Source organism: Dendronephthya gigantea, unplaced genomic scaffold (assembly GCF_004324835.1).
Source record: "Dendronephthya gigantea isolate DGI-Jeju-01 unplaced genomic scaffold, DenGig_1.0 000012F, whole genome shotgun sequence".
NCBI lineage: Eukaryota > Metazoa > Cnidaria > Anthozoa > Malacalcyonacea > Nephtheidae > Dendronephthya > Dendronephthya gigantea.
In genome coordinates, this window is record NW_021163022.1 from 437050 (window position 1) to 449539 (window position 12490).

Below are 12490 nucleotides of genomic sequence, written 5' to 3' on the forward strand. Positions count from 1 at the left end.
ACAGGGAATACTTTCCACTGTTAAGCTTTAGTTTTTACCTTTAAAGGAACCATATACACTCGTTTTAACTGAAATGAACAAAAAAGTTGCAAATATGAAAATTATTTTGGACGGCACACATGCATTTACACACATGTTAACTGTATGTTATATGAAATCAATCTGATCTTGTGCATGCTTTGCTGGACCAAGATTTCTTATTTTCTTTTAGTATTGAATGTACGCTAAATTCTTTAAATAAAATCGCAAAAACATGCCAGATACTTTACAAAAACATGGATACATCACCTTTCATACTTGAAGTTTGGCTTGGGTTTATAGAGCTCGAGGGTCCTGTACATGATAAAAGATAATCGTGTATAAATACCCATACGGATCGGTCTTTAGCATACTCGCGGCCGATCTGTATGGGATTTACAATGGCTTGTGCCACGCACTCTGTAAGTACCCATACCGCTGAACCGCTCGTATTTTAATAACTAGCAATTACATATTCTCACTTTCATTGACTCTACAACGAACACCAGCGTCTTCATTATGGGCACAGTTGTGAGTTCCCCATCCATTATGACTGCATGAAAATAGCGATGACTCAGAACCTCTACAATCAACATTATCCAGCCAAATCTGACCAGTTCCATCGCGAACATTACCACCCTGATAAGCAGCTTCTGCATCATGAAAACCAAGCTGTCTGCAGACAACACGCGCATCGTTCATGTCCCAGTCATCATCACAAACTGTTCCCCATCTGCCGTTATAATAAACCTCCACTCGTCCTTCATTGTATGAACCATTAGCAATAATTCTAATGTCTATAAAATTGAAAAACAAAATTTAAACTCCTGTTTCAATACAGGGAATACTTTTCACAGTTAAACTTTTGTTTTTACCTTTAAAGGAACCATATACACTCGTTTTAGCTGAAATGAACAAAAAAGTTGCAAATATGAAAATTATTTTAGAAGGCACATATGCATTTACACACATGTTAACTGTATGTTATATGAAATCAATCTGATCTTGTGCATGCTTTGCTGGACCAAGATTTCTTTTAGTATTGAATGTACGCTAAATTCTTTACATAAAATCGCAAAAACATGCCAGATACTTTAAAAAAACGTGGATACATCACCTTCTATATTTGAAGTTGGGGTTGGATCAATAGAGCTTGAGAGTCCTGTACACGATAAAAGATATTCGTATATCATATTTCGCTTCCAGTAATTTGGATATATAAGATTCCATGATGAAATTTGATTCAATTTAAATTCCATAAGCATTCGAAAAAGATTTCACTCTGTATATTCGTGATATCATGCAAAATATTTACAGGAATATTGTATATATAAATGTCTATATAATGTATATATAAATTTAAGGTATATGTAGGATATTGGAGTATACGATATGCATACCAAACAGCACACTAACGATACAGAGATAATTAAGAGAAGATTTTTTAACATGCAAAAAAATATATCAATTAATCCATTAACAGTGGAGGAAAGTAGCTTGACATAAGAGTCATTTTCTTCTCGACGTATCCCCACTGAGAAACCTAAAACCATTACTTTTCAACAGAATATTTGGTTATATAGCAAATATGGAGGCTATATGATATTTGCAAAACGTTTTTAATGATTAAAACTTTAGTACTCTACTGTTGTATAAGATTTTGAGCACATATATTATACGCGACAAAAATATCTTCTCTTAAACACTCGATAAACTGTGTAAGAATGTTGGTATAGTTCATAGTTGAAATATTAATAGGTAGAATGAAGTTCGTGTATGCAAAAAAGAAAATTTGAATCTTTTCATTCAATAACATAGCTAAAGTCATCACGGTTCTTTTAAACGTATTTTAATTTAACTGCATGTATACATAGACCTACCTGTTGATGATGGTTGCATTAATGAACTGGTTTGACCTGTAATAAAGTTTAAAAATAAACATGAATTTCCTGCAACACTGATATTGTTCGTACAAAACTGACACATATTGTAGGAAGAATATTAAATTTTGCTGCATAAATGTTGTGGATTTGCACATTCGTAACCATATTTTTCATTTGTACGCAAAATATTCAAGTTTTCCTCGCGTATTAATTGCTTGTAGCTTCGTATTACAAACCAACATACCACAGTTCCACGACCATTCATCACTTCCATCAGAGCAATCTCCCCAACCATTACAAAGACGTTGTCGATCAACACATTGGTAACCATTATCACATCTGAACTCCCAATATTGACATATAGTTTGTGATGCTGAACAATGGGAAAATAATAAAAATTATTTACGATTAATTTTCACTCTAAGACTGGTACAAAAAAATATCACAAATATATGTGAATTACCTTGTATACTTGACGTTGAAAAATGATTTATGGAGCTGGAGATTCCTGTATACAGCAATAAAAATATATTTTTGGTGATTATAGATTAAATTTTGTAATAAATATATATATGATCATCGTCATGATCTTAATCCATGCAAGTGCTATATAAATCCCTACCATCTTTATCATGCATATATACTATATAAAATTATTCTTATTTCTCACCTCCATTGACTTTACATCGAACACCAGCGTCTTCACTGTGTTGACAGTTGTGAATTCCCCATCCTCGATGAATGCATGAAAATAGCGATGACTCAGAACCTCTACACTCAACATTATCAAGCCAAATCTGTCCAGTTCCATCGTTAAAATGACGACCCTGATAAGCAGCTTCTGCATCATGAAAACCAAGCTGTCTGCAGACAACACGAGCATCGTCCATGTCCCAACTATCGTCACAAACAGTTCCCCATCTGCCGTTATAATAAACCTCCACTCGTCCTTCATTGTATGAACCATCAGCTATTCGAATGTCTATAAAAATGGTAACAAACCTTTAGATCCTGTTCAAAGATGCACACAAGAAATATTTTTCCACAATAAACGTGTACTTCTCATCTTATACCTTTAGAGGAAACATATACACTCGTTCTGGCTAAATGAAAAAAAAAGGCGAATATGAATATTTATAAAAGGCTCACACGAATCCCCCGTGTTAATAAATAAATCTTATCTAATTTGTGATCGACATTAAATTGCAACACAAGCATGCCTCTCAAATACTACAAAATAGAAACGTCAGTGTACGTTACCTTCTACACTTGAAGTTGGGTTAGCATTTATAGAGGTTAAGGATCCTATACACAAAACAAAAAAAATTTTTCTTAGTTTTTCCCAGAAACGTGTAAATCACTAACTGTGATGAAATTTTGATCACTGATTTGGTTTTGAAGCACTTTTCGAATCACTTCAGTTCTGCAAGTCCATGCATGTTTTTAATTTGCTTTCTTGTTGCCTCGCTTTTCGGTAAAATGTCTTCATACGGCAGTTAGAAGCCCATTCGTCGCTACTATTATAGAAAGCGGGAGTATTTGTTGCATAAATGAATGTGGATTTGCACATTCGTAACCATATTTTGGCAAAAGATTCAAGTTTTCCTCGCGTATTAATTGCTTGTAGCTTCTTATTACACACCAACATACCACAGTTCCACGACCATTCATCACTTCCATCAGAGCAATCTCCCCAACCATTACAAAGACGTTGTCGATCTACACATTGGTAACCATTATCACATCTGAACTCCCAATATTGACATATAGTTTGTGATGCTAAACAGTGTGAAAATAATAAAAATTATTTACGAATAATTTTCACTCTGAGACTGACACAAAAAACCAAAAATTTAAAAATATATGTGAATTACCTTGTATACTTCTTGACATTGAGAGAGGATTTATGGAGCTGGAGATTCCTGTATACAGCAAAGAGAAATATTATTTGTGATTATAGATTAAATTTTGCATAATATATAAATTTTCGTTTCTACGATGATCTTAACTTATGCAGGTACTATATAAACTTCTGCCATCTTTATCACAAATTATATATTCTCACCTCCATTGACTCTACATCGAACACCAGCGTCTTCACTGTGACCACAATTGTTAATCCCCCATCCTCGATGACTGCATGAAAATAGCGATGACTCAGAACCTCTACAATCAACATCATCAAGCCAAATCTGTCCAGTTCCATCGCGAACATTACCACCTTGATAAGCAGCTTCTGCATCATGAAAACCAAGCTGTCTGCAGACAACACGAGCATCGTTCATGTCCCAATCATCATCACAAACTGTTCCCCATCTGCCGTTATAATAAACCTCCACTCGTCCTTCATTGTATGAACCATCAGCAATTCGAATGTCTATAAAATTGGTAACAAACTTTTAGATCCTGTTCAAAGATTCACACACGAAATATTTTTATATACCTTTAGTTGAACCATATACACTCGTTTTGGCTAAATAGACAAAAAAGATGAATATGAATATTTATAAACGTTTCATACGAATCTCCCGTGTTAACTGACATAAATCTTATCGAATTTGTGATGTACTTCACTAAATCATCGACATCAAATTGCAACACAAGCATGCCTCTCAAATACTACAAAATAGAAACGTCAGTGTACATCACCTTCTACACTTGAAGTTGGGTTAGCTTTTATAGAGGAAAGGGATCCTATGCACAAAAGAAAAATATTTGCATTGCTTAGTTCTTTCCTATAGAAACGTCTATAACTGTGATGAAATTTTAAATCACTGATTTGGTTTTGAAGTAATTTTCGGATCACTTCAGTTCTGTATGTCCTGCATGCACGTTTTTAATTTGCTTTTTTGTCGCTTCGTTTTTCGTTAAAAAGTCTGGATTGTGTATATTTTCCCAGATCAAAACTCAATAACTCCTAACATTGACATATAGTTTGTGATGCTAAACAATGTGAAAATAATCAAAATTATTTACGATTAATTTTCACTCTAAGACTGGTACAAAAAATATCACAAATATATGTGAATTACCTTGTATACTTGACGTTGAGAAATGATTTATGGAGCTGGAGATTCCTGTATACAGCAATGAAAATATCTTTTTGTGATTATAGATTAAGTTTTATAATGAATATATATATGATCATCGTCATGATCTTAATCCATGCAAGTGCTATATAAATTCCTACCATCTTTATCATGCATATTTACTATATAAAATTATTCTTATTTCTCACCTCCATTGACTTTACATCGAACACCAGCGTCTTCTCTGTGACCACAGTTGTGAATTCCCCAACCTCGATTTCTGCATAAAAATAGCGACGACTCAGAACCTCCACAATCAACATTATCGAGCCAAATCTGTCCAGTTCCATCGCGAACATTACCACCCTGATAAGCAGCTTCTGCATCTTGAAAACCAAGCTGTCTGCAGACAACACGCGCATCGTCCATGTCCCAGTCATCATCACAAACTGTTCCCCAACTGCCGTTATAATAAACCTCCACTCGTCCTTCATTGTATGAACCATCAGCTATTCGAATGACTATAAAATTCGTAACAAACTTTTAGATCCTGTTCAAAGATTCACAAACTGAAGAAATATTTTTGCACAATAAACGTGTACTTCTCATCTTATATTAGTTATATATATACCTTTAGATGAAACATGTACACTCGTTTTGGCTAAATAGACAAAAAAAGGCGAATATGAATATTTTTAAAAGCACATCTATGTTCGTCGCTATATGCATAAATAATTATTCTAATATCATAGTTGTACAAAGGAAGCTATGAATAATTGTCTTTTTCTTTGTTCAGCCGTCCATATATGGCTATATGTAAAGCCATGCCTAGGTGCAAAAACATATACGATCTTTATCAAGATTTTATAGAATCGGCTCGAATTTTATGGTTCCGTTTTGGATATTGACGCTGCATGGAGACATTTAAATTGAGCGAATAAATGGAAACAATATTGCAGAAGACAAAAAATAGACTGTCGTAATTAATACCACCTGCACGGCATTCTCATCCTATTTTTGTGTGTTCGAAGAGATTGTTTAATTAAATTAATCAACAGTTTATTCAATGCCTAATAGAAATAACAGCGGTCCCTCAAAGAGGAATCTAGACTTCCTTTACGTAAAATTGGTTAAGAACAGTGCAATGTTTGCGTTAAACTGTGGCAAATACAACATACCCATGGCACCCAGGGGGACAGAGCTTAACAACTTAGCATCACGTGTAGTATAACAATTGCATGAACCAGGGGTACCCAGGGGCCAGAGTCTGACAACTTCGCATTAAGTGTAGTACAACAATTGCATGAACCAGGGGTACCCAGGGGGCAGAGTCTGACAACTTCGCATCAAGTGTAGTATAACATCATTAACATGAATCGCAAGGAGAGTAAATCTTAGCTGAATTTCCTGACAAAGGTCTTTAGGTGAAAACGTCGAATACCTTTTGGTCTATTTTAGGCAGTTTTTATTCTATTTTTGATGCAAATACCAAAAACAGTAATGACCTACAAACCTTTTTACCAAGCAAAGTCAAAGAGTATATACCATTTATTGTGGTTCTCGTTCAATTTGGAAAAGCTGGTTGGTTGGTATTTTTTTTAAGAGTTAAGATATACCCGGATTCGATCCTGGTACCACTCTGATAGTCTTCCAAAACACTCACTTTGGGACCGTTTTGTTTGAAATTGCTCTAAGACAAATACTATTATCTACATACATTTAGCGCCGAAAAAATTTATCAGATTATATCAGGTAGTATAAATTTATCATTAAGCTCTTGTTCTTTTTGTTTCTCTTCCCAGGTACAATAGAACATTAGTGATAAGCGAAAGCGATAGCGACTTCCTCAATATAATTTGATAAGAAACTTACCATTCCTAGACGCTTGAAAAGAAGGGGAGGGTTTAATGTGCCACCAACTTTCCACTGGGGAAGCACACAACATTAATGTGCAAAACGCAATTATACTGATTAGCATTTTTCAGGTTGTATCCAAAAATGGATTATCCGAAATTTTCATCGACTTAGCGTTCAACTACTCCAACAAATGCTAGTCGAGCTATGCCGCAGCTGCCTCCACAGAGAGGTCTTTTGTATACCAAATTCAACACTTCTCAAGTTGCAAAATTCCAAGTAAAGTTTGCTTTCTAATTAGTCGTAACCTATCACAAGTCAGGAAAACACAAACATTGGGTTGCAAAACAACAGTTGCCGCACGATCTTTCGCTTCTGAGTTTCCGTTTACAGGATGTTGAAATAGTTGAATTGAACTTGGCGAAGAAAGATCCGAAATTAGTCAATTTTACACTAAATTCCGCCTTAGGAGATTCTGTTTGAAACATAAACCTCTCAGTGCTCGTAAATACCCCTTATATTAATATTGGTATTATCATATTTTATTCTGGCAAACAATATTCTAACTAAAAATAAAGAAAATTAGATATACTTCATCCGGACATATTTTGTTGATGCTATATACTAAGGTCGGATTTCCATTTGCATAATAATTCCCGTGATTGTAGCAAATAAATTGGATTTTTGTATTTCCAGATACAAATTCAAAATCTCCGGATACAATTTCAAAAAATTACATTAGTTTTCTAATTATTGTAATTTGTATAGCTTGTCAGATGATTCAATATGAAATATGACTAATTAAAATTTCAAAGATTATGCTTTTGATCAGGTCATTCTGTATACATGGTATTCTGCATGTATACATTGTATTCTGTATATATAGTATTCTGTATTTCTGTTCAGAATTTCTCTTGTGTGTAATCAACTTTCAAACTGGAGTTTTCGGAGGCCTCCTATTAAAAATTATGCTAGAGTGACACGAGGTGCATTATGCACATTTGGGGGGGGGGTATTTCATATATTCACGTTCATTATTAGTCTCTCAGTTTGAAATTGATTGTTTTCACGGTCTGGTAAAATAAATATATGAATACCCCTCGCCACCCCCCTCCCCACTGAACACAGACGAATACAATATCGAGTCTTACACAAATACTAAGCGGAAATAAGAAAGTATAATTAAACTTTGTTCAGGAGGCGGTGAGTTTTAAAGGGGTTTCTAATTTAAAACTCGATTGTTTTAGATTTTTATGTTTCAAATTAGCTGTAACGTTGTGTGAAAATTTGGCGCACATTTAATTGCTAATTATTTTTTCACATTTTTCGCAAATATTGGAAATAAAAAACAGAATTAAACAATAAAAGGAATTTAAATGTAAAAAGGATATGAATTCCTTCCTAATGTGTTTACATATCCTTAAATTAGTGCTGGATCGTGCTAATTGAATATTTTCGATAATTTTCATGAAAACACGAAATTCTTATAAAATTTTGTTTTTGATCAAATCGCGAGTGGAGCTAGTGCTTAAAAAAGTCCCTTTTTTAGATCGTTTTGATAACACTTGGACTTCCTTGACCTTGTCCTTGTTCAGACGTGCACGAACTCTCAGCAAATTATTTACATTTCTTTTTATTAAAAACAATATTTAAACACGACGTCATTAACGCACTTATACACACTAACGAAACTATAATACGATTTCGTATGGACTGCACAGAAAACAGACTCTTGGAAACAGAGTGGTCTGTATGATAATAGTTCCGAGGTAGATATAAATACCTGAGAGTACTTTGAGAAATATCTACTATGACTATATATGACCATGCATGTCTCAACAATAGCTTTTTGAAATAATTTCCACGTTACAAATTTTGATATTTAGCTACCTTTCAAAAGTGACGATGAAATTCGCAGGTTGTGAAAGTTGCACGAAGTTTCATTTTTCACTTCTGTTTTGGTGATTTAGTGCATGGCAATGAACACAGCTGTGATATCCCCATCTTCATGTCTGAATGGAAATAGTGCATGACAACTGACGACTCAAAACCTCTACAATCAACATGATCAACCCAAATCTGCGTGACCACCCTGATATGCAGCTTCTGCGTCATGAAAATGAAGTCTGCAGACAACACGCGCTTCCTCTATGTCGCACTGTTCCCCGATGTCCGTGATAATGTAAACCTCCACTCGTCCTTCATTCTATAACCGAAAAACAGTCAAAATTCGAAATTATTACAACCTGACCGAATTCTGCAAAGACACTTAGACACAAATGCAGAAAATTACCTAATACAAAGCGTAAATGAAACGTGGGCATTCATGGCAGAGTGGGAAAGGACGCTTCTGTCTGTGGCTCTCGTCCGAACGAACTGAAGGATCACATGAACTCTCGTGCTATACTCCATCGGAAGGCGAGTAAAACAAATACCATGCATGCAAGACCGACCGACTGGATAGCCTATAAATAGCTGGAAAAACCGATGTAATAAGGCCGTAAAACAAGCCAAAGTATGAGTATCAGCAAAATCTTCAAGATGAAACCTGTAGGCTGTAATAATCCGGCCAAAACTGAATTACTAACTGTTTTGGAGGGTAATAAAGTTCAAAACAAATTAGTCTGGCCGAAGATAGCGCGATGGATCCGTAGCAAACAAACTTTGCGAATTTTTTCAACTTGGACTATGGCTCTTCTAAGCTAAAACAAAATTAACGTCAATGACACAAAGAGATTTTATCTGGGGAATACGACTGGCACAGTCGGAAATGCGAACAGTTTAAATTTATACGTATGCATGTCAGCAAATTTTTGTTGAGAAACAGTTTAATAAAGCACTTAAACGTGGAAAATCTTCTAGACATGATAATATTCCACCTGCATGCATGGTTTTCGATATGTTATTCCACAGTGTATTTTACTGATGAAACTCAAAAGTTACAGCATCGTGCATGGCCATGGGATTTTCAGACCATCAATGGTTTTCTGGCCAATGTAAGCAAGTATGTACTAGGTATAAGAACTCATTGTCGGATGAATTTGCTTTAATATGTGTAGTAGTGCCGCATGCAAGGATCGATTTTTCGCACTTAAAACACACGACAAACCAACGAGAAATAATGGGACCATGCTTTGTATTCCAGAAAGTAAAGCTGAAACTTGCCAAAGTCAGTGTTTTATTCCAAGGGCCGGTGTGAAATTTTTAATGCGTTGCCAAATGACATACGACGAGTAAATAAAACCTTTTTACTTGTAAAAAGTTAGTCATCCTAATGCATTCGTATAACTATGAATATAAAGAAATACGAGTAATTACATTTTAATTTCTATTTCTCTAATTGTATTATTGTAATTTTTAATCTGTCAGGATACACACAGTAATCGCAGTATTTTTTTACTGAAGTGTTTATCCTGCATGTAAATATTCATAATAATAATAATCTGTATGAACCATTAACAATTCGAATGTCTGTAAAATTGAAAAAAAATTTGAACCCTTGTTTCAATACCCTTACAAAAAATACTTTCCACAATCAAGCTTTAGTTTTCGTCTTAAATGGAACCATACGCACTCGTTTTAGCTAAAATGAACAAAAATGTTGCCAATATGAAAATTATTTCCAAGGCACGAGTGCATATCTAATTGACTACACATGTTAACTGCATGTATGTTATATGAAATCAATCTGATCTTGTGCATGGCATGCTTTGCTGGACCAAGATTTCTCTTAATATTGAATGTACGCTAATTCCTTTACATCAAACTGCAAAAACATGTCAAATGCTTCAAAAAAAAACAAACGTGCATACATTACCTTTCACACTTGAAGTTGGGCTATAGAGCTTGAGTTTCCTGTACACGATAAAATATATTCGTATATCATATTTCGTTTCCAGTATTTTTTTTATAAATGGGTGTAAGATTAAATTTGATTTAATTTAAATTCTATAAAGCATTCGAAAAAGATTTCACTCTGTATCAATTTAATTTTTTAGCTTCGAGTTTTTTTCTTTTCTTGCGAAACATTTTCAAGAATAATGACTAATGTTTGTTTTAAACAGAAAGCAGGTATATTTAGGAGATTTCAGAATACGGTAAGGATACAAAACAGCAAAATATAAAAAACAAGCAGAAATATATCATGGTAAGCAAAAAAGCCACTAACGGCAGAGACGTTAAGGAGAGATTCTTTTATATGTCCGAGCGTATTTTACTTGGCAGAAACACAATTAAACTGCCGTATCATTCATCTAATTAAGGTTCATTTCTTTGAGCTTTATTCTTTAGATTATGTGGTAAATTAATGATAATTTGTTCAATTTGATATGAATAAAATTTGTTGCTAATCCTTAATGCAGGTGCAGCATAAAATCCTGCCATCTTTATCATAAATTATATATTCTCACCTCCATTGACTTTACATCGAACACCAGCGTCTTCACTGTGGCTACAGTCGTGAATCCCCAAACCTGGATGATTGCATGAAAATAACGATGACTCAGAACCTCTACAATCAACTTCATCAAGCCAAATCTGTCCAGTTCCATCCTGAAAGTGACCACCCTGATAAGCAGCTTCTACATCTTGAAAACCAAGCTGTCTGCAGACAACACGAGCTTCAGCCATGCCCCAACAATCATCACAAACTGTTCCCCATCTGCCGTTATAATAAACCTCCACTCGTCCTTCATTGTATGAACCATCAGCTATTCGAATATCTATAAAATTGAAAAACAAAATTTAAACCCCTATTTCCATACCCATACAAGGAATACTTTCAACAATTAAGCATTAGTTTTTACCTTTTAAGGGACCATATGCACTCGATTTAGCTGAAATGAACAAAAATGTTGCAAATATGAAAATTATTTTTGAAGGCACGAATGAATTACGTGTCTAACTGACTACACATGTTATACTTATATGAAATCAATCTGATCTTGTGCATGCATTGCTAGATCAGGTTTTCTCTTAATATTGATTGCAGGCTAAATTCTTTACATCGACTTGCAAAAACATGTCACATACATGTATTCAAGAAAAATAAACGTGCATACATCACCTTTCATACTTGAAGTCGGAGTTGGGTCTATAGAGCTTGAGGGTCCTGTTCACGATAAAAGATATTCGTATATTTCGTTTCCAGTTATTAGTTCATAAATGGGGGTAATAGGTTAAAAAATTATTATCGAACATGAAAAGCATTTTTTTTAAAACCAACAGACCATTTGAAGAACAACTCCAGCCTAAAATTAAAGACTGTGGCCGTTATGATGTCTCACGCTTGCGGTTTTGAAAAAGAGTACCCCAAAAATGGCGGCATAATTCGTCATCTTGAGAAAGGCTAACTCCTCGACAATTTGAAAAGTTCCAAAAAAAGTTCCTCACTTCTTATTTCATTGACCAATCCAATTTTATATTTCTTTTTCGAGCAATCTGATTGGTTAATGAAACAGGAAGTTAGGAACTTTTTAAGGAACTCTTCAAGGAACTTTCAAATTGTTGAGGAATTCTTCAGATTTGTTTCTTCAAGTTAGGAAATGAACTGGTCAACATTTTTCGGAACGCTTCTATTAGCACGACTGTAAGGAGAGATTCTTTTATATGTCCGCGCTTATTTTGCCGGAGCAACATTAAAATCATGAAATCTTTTCGGGGTACCACTCATTTACTGAAAGCTCATAACCATTTATGTTAGCTTTA

At 34.5% G+C, this 12490-nt stretch overlaps 1 protein-coding gene across 1 annotated transcript in view; it reads right to left on the reverse strand.

The window, feature by feature from the left end:
* Nucleotides 1–12490, reverse strand: part of LOC114519008 (deleted in malignant brain tumors 1 protein-like) — a 31347-nt gene that overhangs the window by 5011 nt on the left and 13846 nt on the right. Inside the window, exons 30-54 of the mRNA XM_028539065.1 lie at nt 11850–11894; nt 11590–11619; nt 11194–11505; nt 10608–10639; nt 8858–8990; nt 6803–6910; nt 5562–5591; nt 5140–5451; nt 4934–4978; nt 4551–4595; nt 4345–4374; nt 3967–4278; nt 3776–3823; nt 3552–3680; nt 3162–3206; nt 2975–3004; nt 2572–2883; nt 2365–2409; nt 2146–2274; nt 1899–1934; nt 1136–1180; nt 894–923; nt 501–815; nt 289–333; nt 39–68 (exon numbers count right to left, since the gene is read on the reverse strand). Of these exons, the coding sequence (XP_028394866.1) occupies nt 39–68; nt 289–333; nt 501–815; nt 894–923; nt 1136–1180; nt 1899–1934; nt 2146–2274; nt 2365–2409; nt 2572–2883; nt 2975–3004; nt 3162–3206; nt 3552–3680; nt 3776–3823; nt 3967–4278; nt 4345–4374; nt 4551–4595; nt 4934–4978; nt 5140–5451; nt 5562–5591; nt 6803–6910; nt 8858–8990; nt 10608–10639; nt 11194–11505; nt 11590–11619; nt 11850–11894 (2673 nt within the window). The remainder of the gene's footprint in view (nt 1–38; nt 69–288; nt 334–500; nt 816–893; nt 924–1135; nt 1181–1898; nt 1935–2145; nt 2275–2364; nt 2410–2571; nt 2884–2974; nt 3005–3161; nt 3207–3551; nt 3681–3775; nt 3824–3966; nt 4279–4344; nt 4375–4550; nt 4596–4933; nt 4979–5139; nt 5452–5561; nt 5592–6802; nt 6911–8857; nt 8991–10607; nt 10640–11193; nt 11506–11589; nt 11620–11849; nt 11895–12490) is intronic.